Source organism: Petaurus breviceps, unplaced genomic scaffold, assembly GCF_028583685.1.
Source record: "Petaurus breviceps papuanus isolate PSGF00001 unplaced genomic scaffold, PetGlider_PUasm1.0 551, whole genome shotgun sequence".
NCBI lineage: Eukaryota > Metazoa > Chordata > Mammalia > Diprotodontia > Petauridae > Petaurus > Petaurus breviceps.
In genome coordinates, this window is record NW_027186372.1 from 43,450,127 (window position 1) to 43,468,940 (window position 18,814).

General features: G+C 51.2%; 1 protein-coding gene across 1 annotated transcript in view; it reads left to right on the forward strand.

The window, feature by feature from the left end:
• The window catches only part of PCDH1 (protocadherin 1), a 22,581-nt gene extending 7,163 nt beyond the window's left edge, over positions 1-15,418 (forward strand). Inside the window, exons 2-5 of the mRNA XM_069102715.1 lie at positions 1,134-1,987; positions 4,751-6,946; positions 12,381-12,600; positions 14,486-15,418. Coding sequence (XP_068958816.1) covers positions 1,134-1,987; positions 4,751-6,946; positions 12,381-12,600; positions 14,486-14,874 — 3,659 coding nt within the window. The 3' untranslated portion in view covers positions 14,875-15,418. The remainder of the gene's footprint in view (positions 1-1,133; positions 1,988-4,750; positions 6,947-12,380; positions 12,601-14,485) is intronic.
• Positions 15,419-18,814: the final 3,396 nt, after the last annotated feature.

Sequence of the window (18,814 nt, forward strand, 5' to 3'; positions counted from 1 at the left end):
TGTGTGTGTGTGTGTGTGTGTGTGTGTGTGTGTGTGTGTGTGTGTGTTTGTGGCAGTTCGGGAAGGGCCGGCAGCTCCTTACCTAGTCCAACCTGCTTGAGTCCTTGGTCAGGACTCTTGCCAGGGAACCAAGGACAGGCTAGGGCAGCTCCCCATTGTTTTATCCCCACCCCTAGCACTGACCCCAATTTTGGCCTCTGCTTTCTCCGGACCATATGACCCTTGTCTTAACCAGTCACAAGCTTGAAATGTACAATTTCCATTTCCCTTCTCTAGGTTTCTGTTCCACTTTACTGCAGAAACCACCTTTGCCTTTGCTAAATTCATATTAATTAATTAATTCAAATTAATTTACTAGAGGCCAGTGTGGACAGTATAGTGAAGGCTATAGACCAAGGGTTCTTAACCTTTTTTTGTGTCACAGATCCCCCATTAGCAGTCTGGTGAAGTTTTTGAACCTTTCTCAGAATAATATGTTTAAATACAGAAAATAAAATACATAGTGTTATTAAGGAAACCAATTATATTGAAATACAATAATCAGAATATTTAAAAAAGAAACAAATTTATAGACCCCAGGTTAAGAACTTCTATTATAGGGGGAACTAAGACACTCCCTCCCCAAGTCTAACCTTTAAGGGCTGCTCAACAAAATTAATAAAGATGCTTACCTTTCAGGGCCCTAGCATCAGAAGTAGTGTTTGTAGGATCTAGGGGTTTATTGGGGGGGGGCCAGACACACCAGAATGGGGGACCTTTTGGACCAAGGCTCCAGGCATTGTCTTCCTTCTCTATCTCAGTATCAGGATAATTACAGTGAGTAACTAAGTGTAGGTGCCAGTGAGAGGGAGGTGCAAAGTTGGAGAGAGGGAAGAAAGGAGGCTGAACTGGGGAGCTCCTGTCAGTTGGTTCAGGGCGTTTCTCCCATGGGAGCCTCTGTTCTAGGGCCTCTTACCTGGACTTCCAGCTGCCTTCTCCTTCTGCTACTCAGCCACCTGCAAATTGGAGTCTGGCTTTTAAGCTGGAGCTCCTTTTCTAAGATTGGGCCAGGCCCAGGATAGGGGGCTTGGTTCTCCCAAGAAAGGGCTTGCTTGTAGCTGACAGTCTGCCTTTGTATCTTTCCTCTGTCCTAGCCCTCCCGACCCCGCTGCCTGCCAGGATGGGGCCCCCAAGGTCTAGCCTTGGCTCCTGGTGGAGGCTGTTGCTACCCCCTGTGCTGCTGGCCCTGCTGCTTGCACCCTCGCCAGGAGCCGCCACAAGGGTGGTGTACAAGGTGCAGGAGGAACAGCCACCCAATACACTCATTGGCAGCCTGGCTGCCGACTACGGCTTCCCTGATGTGGGGCACCTGTATAAGCTGGAAGTAGGCGCCCCATACCTTCGAGTAGATGGCAAGACGGGCGACATCTTCACTACGGAGACTTCCATTGACCGCGAGGGACTTCGTGAGTGCCAAAACCAGCTGCCTGGGGAGCCCTGTATCTTGGAATTTGAGGTGTCCATCACTGACCTGGTTCAGAACGGCAGCCCCCGACTCTTAGAGGGCCAGATTGAAGTGCAAGACATCAATGACAACACGCCCAACTTTGCCTCTCCACTCATCCCACTGATGATTCCAGAAAACACTAATGTAGGTTCCCTCTTTCCCATTCCTTTGGCCTCTGACCGCGATGCTGGCCCCAACGGCGTTGCCTCCTATGAGCTACAGGCAGGACCTGAGGCCCATGAGCTCTTTGGGCTTCAAGTAGCTGAGGACCAAGAGGAGAAGCAGCCACAGCTCATTGTCATGGGCCACCTGGACCGAGAGCGCTGGGATTCTTATGACCTGACTATCAAGGTACAAGATGGGGGAAACCCACCCCGGGCCAGCAGCGCCCTGCTCCGCGTCACCGTTTTGGACACCAATGACAACGCACCCAAGTTTGAGCAGCCCTCTTATGAGGCAGAACTGTCTGAGAACAGTCCTGTGGGTCACTCTGTCATCCAGGTGAGACCACAAGTCAGGTGAGATTTCCACACACCCATTCTGCTGGCTTCCATCATGTGACACTGCTCAGTGCAGAGGGCAGCCTTTGCTTCCTGGCCCCTCAGTTCACTCTGTCCTCCTGGATGGCTTCCCCAACTAGCCTTTCCCAGTTTGGGAGGCTAGTGGATGGCTTCCCCAACTAGCCTTTCCCAGGTTGGGAGCCCACAGTTTGGGAGGCTAGATAGTTGGCTCAGGGAGGGAACATGCTGGTTCATTGACTAAAGGCTCCCCTTAGCAAAACCATGGGAACAGCCCCAGGGACCAATTGGGCTTTTGGGGCCATTGTCTGGGACCAAGGGAGCCATCTTTCCAGACAGGTGGGTGTATCTCCTGCTGTCATCTTGGACTCTGGCCTCATGCCAGCCTTTGCTCCTCTCTAATTCCCCATGAGCTGTACCTTTGAAGTCAGGGTGCAGGGGAAGAATTCAGCCCTGTGGTCATTCTTCCTTGGACACCGTTATCTGCCCTAAGATATACCTCTTGAGATCTGAAGTGAAAGGGGGTTACCCTCCACTAGATTTTTAGGATCTTACAGTGGTCTAGGACCTTACAAATAAACTTGGAGAGAGGAATAGGGATAAAAGAGAGAAAGGGACAGAAAGAGTCAGAAATGGGAGAAATAACAATGGGAAACTACAGGAATAGAGACAGAGATAAGGCTTGAGAGATAGGGAAGAGACAGAAGGGGTGGCAGGCAGAAATGGGAAAGGAGCAGGAAGAGAGGCAGGTATAGTAAAGAGACAGATGAGAAAAAGACAAAAATGCAGAGACCAAGAAGGCAGAAAGGAAGAGGCAAGGATAGGTACAATACAGAGAAACAGGGATGGGAGAATTACTGAGACAGACAGAAACCAAGAAAGATACACAGATGGAGACAGGGGGTAAAGCAATGACTGTGAGAAAGCCAGATAGAAACTGAGATTGCCAGAGATAGAGAGAAAGACAGCGAAAGGCAGAGTTAGACAAAGATGTACAGCCAAATGATAGGAAGGGACTTGCAGATGGGAGAAGAAAGGAATAGGAAGTAAATGCTGAGAACATCAATATTTTAGAATTTGGGGGGATACTGAGTCTAGGGCAACAAAAAGTCTTGACCAAGTCCCTAGGTCTCTGAATCTGGAAAAAGAACTGAAGACAGAAATATCTGATACAGTCAGCTCCTTGGGCAGAGCCAGGTTGGTCTCAGAGAATATTCTCCAGGCCTATGACCCTTCCAAGCCTGAAGGCCCCCTGCCCCAACCCCCCATCTTGTCTTTAAACTTATGTAGGAGCTGAGAGATGGGGAAATGACAGATAAGGATAGAAGAGAGAAATGAGAGACAAGAAAGGAAGGATGCAAGTATGGAAGAGAAACAGCTGCAAAAGAAAGACAGAAAGCAGGAGATGTGGATGGGTAAATACAGAGAAACAGGAATGGGGGAACTTTAGAGACAGACAGAAACCAAGAAAGATAGACAGATGGAGACAGGGTAAAGGCAGAGATTGAGAAAGCCAGATAAGAAGCTGACAGACGCCAGAGATAGATAGATAGGGAAGAACAGAGTTAGCTTAGAGATGTGAGAGGAAGTGATTTGCCCAGGGAAAGGCAAGAAATGGAGAACCAGAGAGAAGGGTGACAACCCTTCAGGGCTTTCAAGGTTTGGTGTTATATTGGGCCTAGGGAAATAGAAAGTCTTCTTGGCCAACCCTCGGCCACCTGTGTCTGGAAAAGGAGCCCTAGAAAGAAATATCTGGTGTACCCAGCTTCTTTGGAAAGTCAGTTTGGTCCCAGAGAAAACTACCCAGGGCTAGAACTCTTCTGGGCCTGAACCCACTCTATAGTTCTTGCATCTACTCCTGTCCCTCAAAGCTTCCTTTGCCTTGGCCCTGGAATGGGTGGTGCTCAGTTCTGTGGCCATCATGCCCGCCTAGTGCCCTGATGCCACCCATGTTTGGGTTGAGTGGGGCCTGGTTCGCGTCGGTGTTGGCGTGGGAGGGCGTGCCCACTATGCAGGGACAGACAGCCCATTGTTTGGTGTTGGGAGCCTAGCCTGTCAGGCAGGAGCTGCCAGCCGGCTTCATGGCCCACTGCCAGCCCCTCCTCCCTCCTGACTGAGGGAGCCCCCAGTGGCAGCCCAGGCTGAGGCCCGGCTTCCTCACATTGCTGTGCTCCTTGGCAGCTGCCACAACCGGTTCCCCCGGTTTGACAGAGAGGTATTGGCTGGGCCTCTGGCACTGACTACTTCCCTCTGACCCACATCCCTACCTGATTGCTTTAGAAAGAGACCCCTTGATCAGGACCTGCACATGTATACACACATAATAGCACCTCACACACCCCACTGACAGTCCTGTCCAGAGTGGATATGGGAGTCTAATACTTCCTTAAATTTGTATTCTACATTTTGGTTTTTGAAATACGTTTGCATATAATTTCATATTTAATCCTCAAGAGCCTTGTGAATTTGGCAGATATAGGTAGTACTATCTTATTTCACATATGGGGAAACTGAGGCTCATAAAGTTGTATGATTTGTCTAGAGTTACAGTGCTAATTTTTCACAGAGCTCAGACTAGGACATCTATCCCAGTGTTCAGCTTTCTTCACTGCATTGCTTCTTAAACCACCATGCATCTCCTCTCCTCTGGCCTCTATCCCCAAATTGGGGATGGGGTGTTTTGGAGTACACCCAGGTCCTAAATCTACTTCACCAATGTTTTCTCACTCCACCCCTACCCTCACAGGTGAAGGCCAACGATTCTGACCAGGGCGTGAATGCAGAGATAGACTATACATTCCACCAAGCTCCTGAGGTCGTGCGGCGGCTGCTTCGACTGGACCGAGCTACAGGGTTGATCACAGTTCAGGGACCCATAGATCGTGAGGATGTGAGCGTCCTTCGCTTCTTTGTATTGGCCAAGGATCGAGGGCCTAACCCCAAAAGTGCCCGTGCTCAAGTGGTGGTGACAGTGAAGGACATGAATGACAATGCGCCCTCCATTGAGATTCGAGGCATTGGGTTAGTCACTCACCAGGACGGCATGGCTAACATATCAGAAGATGTGGCAGAGGAGACGGCGGTGGCCCTGGTGCAGGTGTCCGACCGTGATGAGGGAGAGAATGCAGTAGTCATGTGTGTAGTGGCGGGGGATGTCCCGTTCCAGCTGCGCCAGGCCAGCGAGACTGGAAGTGACAGCAAGAAGAAGTACTTCCTTCAGACCACCACGCCACTTGACTATGAAAAGGTTAAGGACTATACTATCCAGATTGTGGCTGTGGATTCTGGCAACCCCCCGCTTTCCAGCACCAACTCCCTCAAGGTACAGGTGATTGATGTGAATGATAACGCCCCTGTTTTTACCCAGAGCCTCACTGAGGTTGCCTTCCCTGAGAATAATAAGCCCGGAGACCTAGTCACTGAGGTCAGTGCCAGTGATGCTGATTCTGGCTCCAATGCCCAGCTTGTCTACTCCTTGGAACCTGAGCCAGCTGCCAAGGGCCTCTTCACTATCTCACCTGAGACTGGTGAGATCTGGGTGAAGACATCGCTTGATCGAGAACAAAGGGATAGCTATGAGCTAAAGGTGGTGGCAGCCGACCAGGGCAACCCCAGCCTTCAGGGCACAGCCACAGTCCTCGTCAATGTGCTGGATTGTAATGACAATGACCCCAAGTTCATGTTGAGTGGTTACAACTTCTCTGTGATGGAGAACATGCCAGCCCTCAGCCCTGTAGGCATGGTGACTGTCATTGATGGGGACAAGGGTGAAAATGCCCGTGTGCAGCTCACAGTCGAGCAAGACAATGGTGACTTTGTCATCCAGAATGGCACTGGTACCATCCTCTCCAGTCTGAGCTTTGATAGAGAGCAGCAAAGCACATATACTTTCCAACTAAAGGCTGTGGATGGGGGTGTACCACCCCGCTCAGCCTATGTTGGAGTCACCATCAATGTGCTAGATGAAAATGACAATGCACCCTTTGTCACTGCCCCCTCCAATACTTCCCACAGGCTGCTGACTCCTCAGACCCGGCCTGGTGAGACAGTTAGCCAGGTCACAGCCGAGGACATTGACTCAGGCATCAATGCTGAACTGGCCTACATCATTGCGGGTGGCAACCCCTATGGGCTTTTCCAGATTGGGCAACAGTCTGGTGCCATCACTCTGGAGAAAGAAATTGAACGGCGTCATCATGGGCTCCACCGACTGGTGGTGAAGGTCAGTGACCGTGGGAAGCCTTCTCGCCATGGCACCGCACTGGTCCACCTCTATGTCAATGATACTCTAACCAACCGCACCTTGTTGGAGAACCTGCTTGTCCATAGCCTGGACACACCACTGGACATTGACATAGCTGGTGACCCAGAGTATGAGCGCTCCAAGCAGCGTGGCAACATTCTGTTTGGTGTGGTGGCTGGTGTGGTGGCCGTGGCTTTGCTCATTGCCTTGGCCATCCTTGTGCGTTATTGCCGCCAGCGAGAGGCCAAGAGTGGCTATCAAGCTGGCAAGAAGGAGACCAAGGATCTATATGCTCCCAAGCCGGGTGGCAAAGGCACCAAAGGTCCCAAGAGCAAGGGCAGAAAGAGCAAATCACCCAAACCTGTGAAGCCTGTGGAGGATGAGGATGATACTGGACTGCAGAAATCCCTCAAATTCAACCTGATGAGTGATGCCCCTGGTGATAGTCCCCGAATCCACCTACCCCTCAACTATCCACCAGGCAGCCCAGATTTGGGACGTCACTATCGTTCCAACTCACCACTGCCCTCCATCCAACTACAGCCACAGTCTCCTTCGGCCTCCAAGAAGCACCAGGTGGTACAAGACCTGCCTCCTGCCAACACATTCGTGGGCACCGGGGACACTACGTCCACGGGCTCGGAGCAGTACTCGGACTACAGCTATCGTACCAACCCCCCCAAATACCCCAGCAAGCAGGTAGGCCAGTCGCTGAGGCTCAGCACCCCTCAGCCCCCTCCCCACCCCTACCGAGGAGCCATTTGGACTGAAGTGTGGGAGTGAGAGTGGACTCCTTTGATGTGTCAGCGATATCCTCCCAGCACACGCACACACACATACACACACACACACACACATCCCTGATAATATAGGGCTCCCAGTCTTAGGGAAGGGGTGGGGAGCCATGGATGGGAGGGAAAGGGTTGACACTGGAGTCTGTGTTCTCATCACTTTGGGACAGGGAGTTGGGGGCAGCCTCAAGGCTTGACATAAGTGTGGGTACTTCCTAGGTGCCAAACAGTGAGGTTTCTGAATCAAGCAAAGCCAGTGGTTTCCTGGGGATGGGGTGGGGAGTGGGGGGAAAGCAAAACATGTTTTGCTCCTGGCCCATCTTCTGCCTCTATCTCCACTCCAGGGAGGAGGCTCTGCCTGGTCTTGGCTGTTTCTGCCCATGGGAGATGGCACTACTCCAGATACAGGGAGTGTGAGGGGGTAGGGTGGATGGGGAGAGGGGATATGGATGAGGGAGGCACCAAGCTTTTCCTGAATTCAGGATCTCTACCTGAGGCCAGAGTCATGGAAGGGTGGGTTACAAGACCTGGCTTAGTTTAGGTTCGGAGTGGGAGGTGTGTGAGGGGGGTGTCTTTATTACAATGGAATTTACTTCACACACACACACCTCCCAACTCCATTTGTGCCTTTTATGTGTGCTGTATGTTAACTTGTTCCTCTTCCCAGGACCATGTCCAGCCAGCCCAAGGGCTTCTCAGGGGCTGGACCCCAGCATTCCTATATCCATCACTGAAAATAAAGTTTTCTATTTTTGGAGTTTTTGTTTCTTATTTTCACCTGGAACTGAGAGAAGGAGTGAGAGAGACTGGAAGCAGCCCCTTGTTCCCTCCCTTCCTTCCCATCCCATACTTTATCATTTCCCACTCCCCCCCTTCCCATATCATACCACCCTAGCCTCTGTCTTGCCCACCTAGAGCATATACCAGAATCCTTTATTGTACTCCACTTCCTCGGGCCCCAACTCCTATAGCCCCTCTCCCAAGGAATGATGCCCACTTTACCTCACCTCCCAGCAGAACTCCTTATCCCCTAACTTATCTGAGTTCCTCTAAGCCCTCTGTGGAATAGGGCTCTCCCTAACCTTCTTCACCTAGAAAGGGGGATCATCCTCCTGAGTTTCCAACTTCCAGGCCTAGCTCCCTTCATACAGTCCTAACCAAGATCTTGAATTGTTTGGTCCCTTACACTTCCTGGCTCCATCCTCCCCCCACCCGCCTCCCACCTCAGTCTGAGAAGATCCAGGTCCCAGATGAAGTGCCCAGGCCAGCTGCCCCAGGTGAGGGCTTTGAGGTTGGTTGGTTTAAAGCTTGGGAGCCTCCTGGACTCCAAAGTGGGCAGAAGATCCTTGGAGAAATGCCCTGCTAGCTTGGCTGCTTTTTCTTATGTCTCCTGATGATCTTGCTCATTACTGACCCCAGAAAGCATTCATACTACCTTTTGTTTCCCCACCACTGCTGGGCCTGCAAGGAGGCTGGGTATAAGGGAAAGATAATGGAGGTGACGGGATGGAGATGTACACAAAAAGTGTGCCATGGGATTGCTCCCAGAGGCTCCAGCCTTGTTCACCAGCGTGTGTGGTGGGGAAGGCTCTGCCTTTGGGAGGGCATAAGTTCTCCTGACTCTGCCTCCTTCCTGCAGCCTTTTTCCTTATTCTTTCTAGCTCTTTACTCTAGCTTCCCAGCACTGCTCACGCTCACTCTCTCTCCATCTCTCACTTCTTGCCCCCTTGGGTATGGCTTCACTTGCTCAATATGTGTGCAGGGAGAGGGGTGGGAAATGCTTTACCCAAGGCCTGGGTGAGGGACCCCAGGTCCTAGGAGAGGCTACAAGGTGAGAGAAGGCCAAGTCTCCATGGTGACGGGGAGGCTAGAGTCATTCCCAGGAGCCATAGACCTGCAACTCCAGCCTCTGAATTCTGCCCACAAACTACCCTGATAATCCTGTATCCTCTGAACATTCATATCTATTCTCCAGGTTTGGGGATGGGTGAGGCAGAAGGACATTTCAGCTCTGTTAGTAAGTTTCTACTTAGTGTAAAACCTGGCAGGAATTCCACAGCTGCTCCTGCTGGCCCTCTCCCCTGTTCTCCACTTCTTTTCTTTTCCCCTCTCTCCCTTTTGTTCTTTCCTCTCTTCTCCCTTTCCCTACTTTTATCTTTTCCTCTTCCTCCCATCCCCTCTTCTCCCCTCTTCTTTCCCTTTCTCCTTTTCCTGAGATTCTTCACAGATAACTGATTCATGGTATCGTCTTATTCCTCAGTTCCCTACCCTAAAGGCTAAATCTTCTCTGAAACACCCAGACTCATCCCAATACCTAGTACCTAGCATCGTTATAAACCCCACCCCAACACACATTTATTGTATACCTACTGTGTACAAAAAAAGGCCCAATCCTATTTTTCTAGGGGGTGAGGGGCATGGGGATATATAAAATGAGCTTAGGCCATTTGTAGTCTAGTTGGGGAGACAAGTCTCAGAAGGCATGTCTGGGTAAGTGCCACATGAGTAGTGCAGCTAATGATTGCTACTGGAATTGAAAGGAATTACTGAGGGCTGGGGAGATCATGAAAGACTTCCCTGAGGAGTTGAGGCTTGAGCTGGTCCTTTAAGGAAGAATAGGATTTCAATATGTGGGAGGGCCTGGGTAAGGCCATTCTCAGCAAGGGAAATGGGATGGAGAAGGGGAATGTGTATGGTGTATTAGGAGGAAGCTAAACATGCCCAACCTGCCTGCAGTGGAGAGTTGGCACAGGAGAGTGATGGGAGACACACTTCAGAGGCAGGTTGGGATCATGCCAAAAGGCCTTGAATGATGGGATACAATGATTAGAATTGAAGTTAGCTACAGGACATGAAGAGGTATGAATGGGTTTGTTTTTTTTGTTGCTTTTTTGGAGGGCAATTGGGGTTAAGTGATTTGCCCAAGGTCACACAGCTAGTTTTTGTGTTACGTGTCTGAGGCCGGATTTGAACTCAGGTTCTCCTGACTCCAGGGCTGGTGCTCTATTCACTGCGCCACCTAGCAGCCCCTAAGAATGAGTTTTTAAAAGGGGAAGTGACATTAGAACTATACTTTAGGAAGATTAATCTTCTTGTGTTATGTTAAATGAGTTAGAAACAGGAAGAGTCAATTGTAATGATCCAAAGACCAAGGTGGTAAAGACTTGAACCTGGGGTAGTGGTTGTGAGGAAGGATGGAATGGATTCTAGGTAATCTACAGATACAAAGGGTAAGGGAAGAGAGATAAATCAGATTAAAGTTCTGAGCCCGTGTGACTGAGGATGTTGGTAACTGATGAACAGGGACTTAAGGGAGAGCTGGTCTGAAGGGCAGAAATGATGTTTTGGTTATGTGAGTATGAAATCATGGTGGTTCATCTACATTATGACATCATAGAATTTAAAGCTTGAAGGGATCTTAACATACCCTTCTCATTTTGCAGATGAAAGAACTTAGGTCCAGGTGACAAACATTGTAAATAGAAGAAGGCAGGATTTGAACGCAGGTCTTTTGACTCCGTATCCAATACTCAGTTGACTACACCATAATTATGTAGATGATGTCTGATAGGTGGCTGGAGATATGAGATTGAAGCTCAGGAGTATTGATGTGAATTTGGAAGTCATCTAAATAGAAGAGATAGTTGAAACTCTTAGGGATGAATGAGATTCTCAGAGTGGGACAGTGCAGAACATAGAATGAGCAGAGGGTTTTTTCCTGAACCTTGGAGAATGCTCACATTTAAATCCTTAACCCCTGCTACCATTCTGATTCCAGTTCACTCTCAATACCCACATCTGTCTTCTCTACCCTTCAGCCTGAAATGCCCAGAATCCATGACTCATTCCTTCCCCTGATATCAAGACCTATGTACCTAGGGAACCTTGGGTGGGTATTAGATTCCCAATAATGGAGTAATTTTGGGTTGGACTTCCTGTCTGTCCCCTGTTTCCTATCCAGTAAACCACCTCACTACTTTATTTTTAAGCTCCATTGATAGTTATATTTCTTTCTCTTTTTTTTTTTTTGCTTTTTGGAGGGGGAAAGCAGGGCGATTGGAGTTAAGTGACTTGCCCAAGGTCACACTGCTAGTAAGTGTCAAGTGTCTTGAGGCTGGATTTGAACTCAGGTCCTTCTGACTCCAGGGCCGGTGCTCTATTCACTGTGCCACCTAGCCACCTCAATAGTTATATTTCAATTCCTTTGGATGAGAACTGGGATTTTGAGGAAAATAGAGATGGGGAGAAAAAACTGAGTTCAGAGGATTAGTCTATTCCTAAACTACCTTTCCTTGGTCTTTTTTATCTAATTTGCTTTCTCTGGCTCAGGGTATTTCTGTTAAGAACTATGGAGTGATGATAGTGAGGGAATGACTTTAAGAAAGAGGGGAATGAGGGTGAAGACTTTTTTTTAGCATCCTGGCTCCTTATGCCTTTAAGCCCCCCCATCCCTGGCTCTCTCAGTTTTTCCTAATGCCTCTTCAGCAACTCATTCCTAGTTGGTAGCAGTCTCAGGGGAGTGCCTGGATGGCTCATTGATGATGCCAAATGCACAGGTACCAAACTCTCTTAGGCTTCTTGGTTAATCATTAACCCCACAGGGCTTCTTGGCTCTGAACAACTCCTCACATTGCCCAACCTTTGCCCCCAGCCCCATCTGTAATCTCTGCTTCCTCTTAGGCTTTCATCCCTCAAGCTTAATATCTGGGGTGCACCATTTTCTCTTCCCAGTGTCTTCCTGCTGGGACTTCAGCCCACTCCCCATTGCTATACGGATAAATGAAATTCTCATTTCCTGAACTTTTGGGGTCATTTTCTTAGTGGTAGGTGGGGTTCCAGTTGGGAGTGTGATGCCTTCTAGCTTATCCCCCCTACCAAAGGAATTACAGTGTTGCCATTGATCTAGAAAATCAACCACTATACTTGGAGCCAGGATGCCTGAGTCGTATTCCTTGCTCTTACTTCCATTGTCATCTTCTTCTTCCTATCATCTTCTCTTCCCTTCTTCCTTTCCTTTCTAAGGTCTGGGTTAGAGGTTCAGTAAAAGGGATGGGAGGGTGAGAGGATAAGAGAGGCTCAGTTGGGAGTGTAACTCTTGGGTGAGCTTTCCAGATCACAGACATAGGGTGAGAGGGTCAGAATGTAGAATGGAAGAGGAACGTGAGAAGGGAAAGGTAGTGGGGACTTTGCTGGGATTGGTGGCTTTGCTGGGGCTTGGACTTTGGGGAAGGGGGCTTTGCTGGCATCTAAGGAGGCTGGGCAAAGGGTGAGGGAGCATGGCCACTTCGGGGCTCTGTACTGGTTTTGGGCAAGATTAACTGTAACCCTAACTCTTTCCACAGTTACCTCACCGCCGTGTCACCTTTTCGGCGACTAGCCAGGCCCAGGAGCTACAGGACCCATCCCAGCATAGTTACTATGACAGTGGGTTAGAGGAGTCAGAGACACCATCCAGCAAGTCATCCTCTGGCCCCCGGCTTGGGCCCCTGGCACTGCCTGAGGACCACTACGAACGTACCACCCCTGATGGCAGCATAGGAGAGATGGAGCATCCTGAGAATGGTGAGGCCACCTAAAGAACTCTGTGTGTGTGTGTGTATGTGTGTGTGTGTGTGTGTGTGTGTGTGTTCCCAAAAGAAGGGTGTAGTGGAAGAGAGGAATTTCCTAATACTTAATGATCTTGAGGACTTTTCTTCCCCATTTTGCTTGTGGGATGATAGTGAAGGCCTTCTTCTATGGTGGCTACTTTGAGAATGGTGAAGTTCCCCATCAGAAGTTTCCTAATAAAAATCTGTTTTGAATGATTTTCTGTGTATAATTGCCCTTGTATTGCTTGCCTTCTCAGTGGGAGGGAGAGAATTTGTAACTCAAAATTTAAAAAGAGAAGAATGTTTTAAATAAATAAATAAATTGAAAATTTGTTTTTAAAGTTCCCTAGTAGTGGGGACTGAGGAAATCCTAAGACTGATGAGGAAACTGGTTAGTGAAGGTACTTCAGAATGGCAAGGAATCTAGATATAGATTTAAAGTTGACTCCTTAGAGATATAGATCATGTAGGCTGTAGCCCAGGGGAGGGGAACCTGTGGCCTCAAGGCCACATGTGGCCCTCTAGGTCCTCAAGTTTCAAGTTTGGCTTTTTGACTTAATCCAAATTTGTGTGGCCTCAAGGCTATAGGTTCCCCATCCCTGGCTGTAGATTATAAGGGACTTGGCATATGGGAATTTAAGAAGTTCTTCAGTTTGGAGCCAACTTTGGCTCTCTTGACTACCGGTCTCCTGGGCCTGGGTCTTTACCTTTCAAGCTTCAGTTCTCAGCCCCTACAAAGTTTTATATCTCCTAGCCACACACCTCCTCACGACCTCCCCCCCTCCCTTAGCCCCTTGGATCAAAGCTCTAAGCACTCTCCACTTAACCCATCTCACATTCTTCCCTGTCCTCATTACTGAGTCTCACTCTTTTCATCCCTTCCTTACTCCCAATCCATTCTCTGTCTCTGTCTGTCTGTCTTTCTGTCTCTCTCTCTCACACACACACACACACACACAGTTCTCATGAGCCATCTCTTCCTTTTTGTGCTCAAGCAGAGCCAACTGGCCAGAGCATGCCATGAGGCAAAGCCACCAGGTATGTGGGAGTAGCTCTGGAGTCCACATTGCTCACCCCAGCCCCTCAGGGTCAGGTTCTATTCTTCCCTAACACCAGCCCAATTTTGTAGACCCCCTGGGACCAGCCTCTGTCACATGGGGATCCTTGACCTTCTGTCCCTGGTCTTCCCCTCTTTTCCTCCTGTGTTTCAGGGTCCCTAGCACTTCAGGAGGTGAGTAAGGAGCATTGTACAGCAGGCACCTCTCTGGGCAAGAGGCCAAGCCAGAGTAGGGTGGGGCCAGAGGAGCTCCTTTCCTGGGCATTGGCCACCTTTCCAGCTATGTCCCTGGGGCCGACCTGAACGGGAGCTAGGGTGGGGTTCACTGCCTGCTGCCATCCCCAGGTGAGGGCAGATAGGGGGCAGCTGCTTTAGGAACTTCTCACCTAGTGCCAGCCATTTCCGTGGAGACCTGCTGCCCAGCAACCACATTGGCTACTGGTGATGTCAGGCGGCCAACTCCTGTTCCCCAGGGTGTTTGGGGTGGGGAGCCAGGGCAGGGGTGGCGGTGGAAGGGGGGAGGGGGAGAGAGAGAGAGAGAGAGAGAGAGAGAGAGAGAGAGAGAGAGAGAGGGAGAGAGTGAGTGTGTGTTTGCGAGCCTTAAACTGACTGAATTGTATCCCCAACCAACCTTATGAATAGGTACATTCATTGTAGAGGGTGGGATTAAGGAGGAGAGCCTGGCCCTATGTGCATACATGTATGTATGTGTAACTAAGTACTCAAGATGGGTAAAAGGATTGTGTGTGTGTGTGTGTGTGTGTCCCCTTCCTCCTAATGGGATTCTGTTCTCTCCCCTCAGACCTTCGACCCTTGCCCGATGTAGCCATGACGGGCACATGCACACGGGAGTGCAGCGAGTTTGGCCACTCGGACACATGTTGGATGCCTGGCCAGTCCTCCCCAAGCCGACGGTCCAAGAGCAGCGCCCTCAAACTCTCCACCTTCGTGCCTTACCAGGACCGAGGCGGGCAGGAGCCCGCAGGCGCCGGCAGCCCTAGCCCCCCGGAAGAACGAAACACCAAAATGGCCCCCGTCCGCCTGCTGCCCTCGTACAGTGCCTTCTCCAACAGCAGCCATGATTCCTGCAAGGACTCTACCTTGGAGGAGATCCCTCTCACCCAGACCTCGGACTTCCCGCCGGCGGCCACACCCTCTGCCCAGACGGCCAAGCGCGAAATCTACCTGTGAGCCCCAAGTGAGCCCCAACCCACCTCCAGCCTCAGCTGGCTGGTCTACCCCTCACCTGCCAAGGGGGTACCCAGGTATCCCTATCCCCAACAGTTGGTCCCTTGGGTGAGCCAATCCCAGGGTCCCCAACTTCCTATATGTCATCTCTCTTCCCTCCTTGGCCCCTGGGAGCAGACTCCAGTCATCCCCATATGTCCAGTCCCCTGCCCTGGGAGACACATTGCCCCCACATGGGGACCAGGCCTTGGATCCTCCATGTTCAGCACCTCTCCTGTGTCCAGCTCCCCCAGCCTGCCCACCTTGGGGAGCAGAAGCCACTGCAGAGCTGGAGTCCTGGGTGGGTCTCCTCCCAATGACTACATTCCCTCCCCCATACTTCCAGGGGGCTACCCCATCCTTCCAGGGGGGAGGGAAGGGAGGCCAAGGGCCATACACCCTTAATTAATCCATTATCTCCTTGGTGGCTGGAGGGGTGGGGGAAGGTCAGGGCATTACCCTCAGAGCTCTGATATCAGGGTGAGGGGTACCCCTCTCTGGAGATTTCCACAAGGGGGACACTTTTGGGGGTAGGGTCTGGGAAGTGGGGGGGGGCTCAAAGGGCTTTAGTTACCAAAGGTGGGGTTGGGGGTGGGGGTGGGCAATGGAAAAGGTGGGAGGGCTCCCTCACTCAAGCAGCCTTGAGGTTGCCTGCCTGCCCCACTCCCTCTTCCCAGCCCCACCCCCCACTTCCATCCCTGCTGGTCATGCAGCATCTGTACATATGGACCTTGGACCTTGGAATGATGTTCCCATTTCTGCCTGATTTGCAACTTTTCTTGTTGTTGTTGTCTTTGGTCTAGGGACCCTCTGGGGGTGGGGGGCCTGCCTGTTGCCCCCCCCTCCCCAGCCACAGTGCCCCTCCTCACTCTGGCCCTATTGTTCCATGTTGTAAATACTCCTGGGGCCATGGGGATGAGGGCGGAGCTGGAAAGGGAGGGGAAAGGGGAGGGGGGAGGGGGGGACACTGGCCTATCAGCAGAGCTGGGCTTTTATTTAATTTTTTTTAATACAAATCTCTATTTTTTTGGAACTGTTGCGCTGTGCCCTGGAAGGGGGGTGGGGTGGGTGGAGGCAGCTAAGGTTGCCCCTCCCCTGCTTCCAGATAGGTGTCACTTGAAGGGTCCCCTGGCTGGGGGTGGGGGGGTGTGGACAGCTGGAAGGTGAGAGTTGGGGAGGGGGGGTAGTGTGCCTCTAACCTGGTTAGGCAGTTTGGGGTAAGGGAAGGTTTGCTCAGGGGTGGGGGAAGGGCTGATCCTGGGCTGCCCACTGTCCCCAGCTTGGAGGGGAGGGTTCTGTGTCCTACTTTCCCCCAAAACAAACAAACAAACAAACAAAAAGCCCCTGCCATGACTCTAACCCTTCAGCCTGTAAAACCATCATTGCCTTTGATCTCAGGGGGCTGGAAGAGCTGCCTGAGCCCCAGGGCTCCCCTTCCTCCCCTGGCTGGGCTCCCTGGGCTCCCCTTTGCCATGATCACAGGAGAGCCTTGGAAAATGGGGTAGGGATAGAGCAACCTAACCAGCCATGTCAGCCCCTCTGCCATTGTAGGTGGTGGTGGGAGCTCTCTCCAGAACCCCTGTTTTCCATTATCAACATACTGAGGCCCTTGGCTGTTCTTTCTTCCCTCCACAGAACCCTCTCCCCCTTTCCTCTTCATCACCCCCCTACTTTAGCCCAGCCTGCCATACCCCTATTCCCCAGGGGCCTAGGTTGGGGGGTGTGATGAAAACTCAGGGTGGGGGCCCTGGACTAGCTTGGCCATGGGCATGGGGCTCAGGGGATGCAATGTGTGGAAGAGGTATGGGCTGCAGGGTGGTCCTGTGCCTTTGGGGGCTGTGCTTCTAGGGCTGGGACTGAATTCCCACTGCATGCCTCGCCCTCTCCTCTCTCCACCGAAGCTCACCCTAGTAAAAGCCCAAAGGCTGAGGATCTGCCCTGCTCTCTGTTCTTCCCTGCCCTCCTTCCCCCAGTCTCCACCACTTGTCTTCTGGGTAATGGTGCTGGGGAAAGAGGGCTTTCCTTGTCCTCTAAGGCTTGGGGGGGAGAGGGGGAGTTGCCCCTTGCAAACATAATTCTCAGGAGGGCAGGGTAGAGGGTTGAAAGTGGGCAGAAATAAAGCTGAATGGTTGGCTAAGGTCATTCCTTCAGGCTTTTGATTTAGGGCCCAATAAGTGGGACAGGGATGAGGGAGGGAAAGATTGAGGGGTCTCTTCCTTCCCCTCTCCTTGCACAGCCGGGCAGGTGCAATAGTGGATGTCAGAGTGAAGGGTGGGTGTTCATAGCCTGGGGGGAGAGAATCCTCCTAGGGACATTTGTCTGTGACCTTGAAGGCTATCTGAATTTGGACTAATGGGGAGGAAGATTGTAGTTTTAATCAGAATGAGCACCTTGGTGGGGGTAAGAAGGAATGATAGTTTGGGAGACATTCAGGCCAGGGTATGGAGGAGGAAGACCTCAACTGTATCCTAGAGACTGCCTTCTTTATACTGGAGCCTCTGCCTGAGTCTTAGGGAAACCTTCTATACTGGTAACTTTGCTTGTGTCCTAAGGATCCCCTCATATTGGGGATCCTTCTGAGGTCCTAGGGAAACCCTCTGTATCAGGGACTTTCTTGATCTTAGGGAATCCCTCTGTCCTGGGAGCTCTGCCTCTCTTAGGGAACCCCTCTGTATTGGGGACTCTGCCTTGTCTGAGGGAGCCCCTTTGTATTGAGAACCCCACTTTTGTTCTGGGGGTTCCCTTTCTTTGGGTACTTTCTACAGTCATTAGGGCACTGAGAACCCTGTCTGGGTCCAGAGGATCCTCTGGGCATTGAGGAGAAAAGGAGTATTTTGCACAATTGTTAAGCCAGAAAGAAAGGGGTTGGTCCCCCCACCAGGGCAGACAAGCACAGAGTAGGAGCCATCCTCATATGCAGGGAAGAGGCCAGAGCCTCCAGCTCTCTGGTAGGGGATGGGGCACTGGGTCTGCCACTGCTCTGGGGCAACCTGAGAGGTAAAACCAAAGGTGGGTGGGGTGGGGAGGGGGGTGGGGGCTGAGGGTAGTGCCCTGTGCAGACCTTCAGTGTTAGTCCTTATTCCATGGAGCCTCCCCAATGCCTTGTCTTGTGTACAGATTTATGTAGGAACAGGTGGAGCTTGCTCAGAGAATGAGAAAGAAAGCCCATCCAATGTGGCGTGCCTCCTCTCCTCACAAAGGAGGGAAGCTGGTGTCTCTTCACTGAGTATCTCTGAGACATGACCTGAGATTGGGGGTAGAAAAAAGAAGGGTCTTTGAGGGCCCTTCCTCGGAGATTGTCTCTGGGGCATTTCTCCCCTAAAGAATTTTTGGGCATGTGTCTCTCTAGGGTGGTTTCTGGAGGGGATACCTTTTCCCCCTTGCAGGTCCCTGGGGGCATATCTCTCCTCTGGAAGGGATGGGAACCTCTGGCATGTCTCTCCTTGGGAGGGGGGAGAAGCCTGCGGCATGCCTCTCCCCTGTAGAATCTTTGGGTTCGTCTCTCTCCTGGGAGGGGTACATCTCTGCTCCTTTGAGGGTGTGAGGGGCTCTGTGGCATGCCTCTTCCCTGGGGAATCTCTTGAGCATGTCTCTCTACTTGAGTGTGTATATGGAGCATGTCTCTCCCCTGGGATGGGGGTGTCTGGAGAATGTCTCTTCCTCTCAGAGACATCTTTTCTACTGAGGGGTCTCTGAGGCATGTTTTTCCCCTAGGAGTCTCTGGGGGGGTATTTCTCTTCCCTAGGGAATTTTTCTCCCCTCCGGGGTGGGTGGGCGGGCAGGCCGGCCTATGGAGTCCCTCTCCTGAGTAATCTCTAAAATGTATCTCTTCCTTAGGAAATCTCTGAGGAGTGTTTCCTCTCGGACTTGGGGGGAGATGCCGCTGAATGGTATGGGGGGGGGG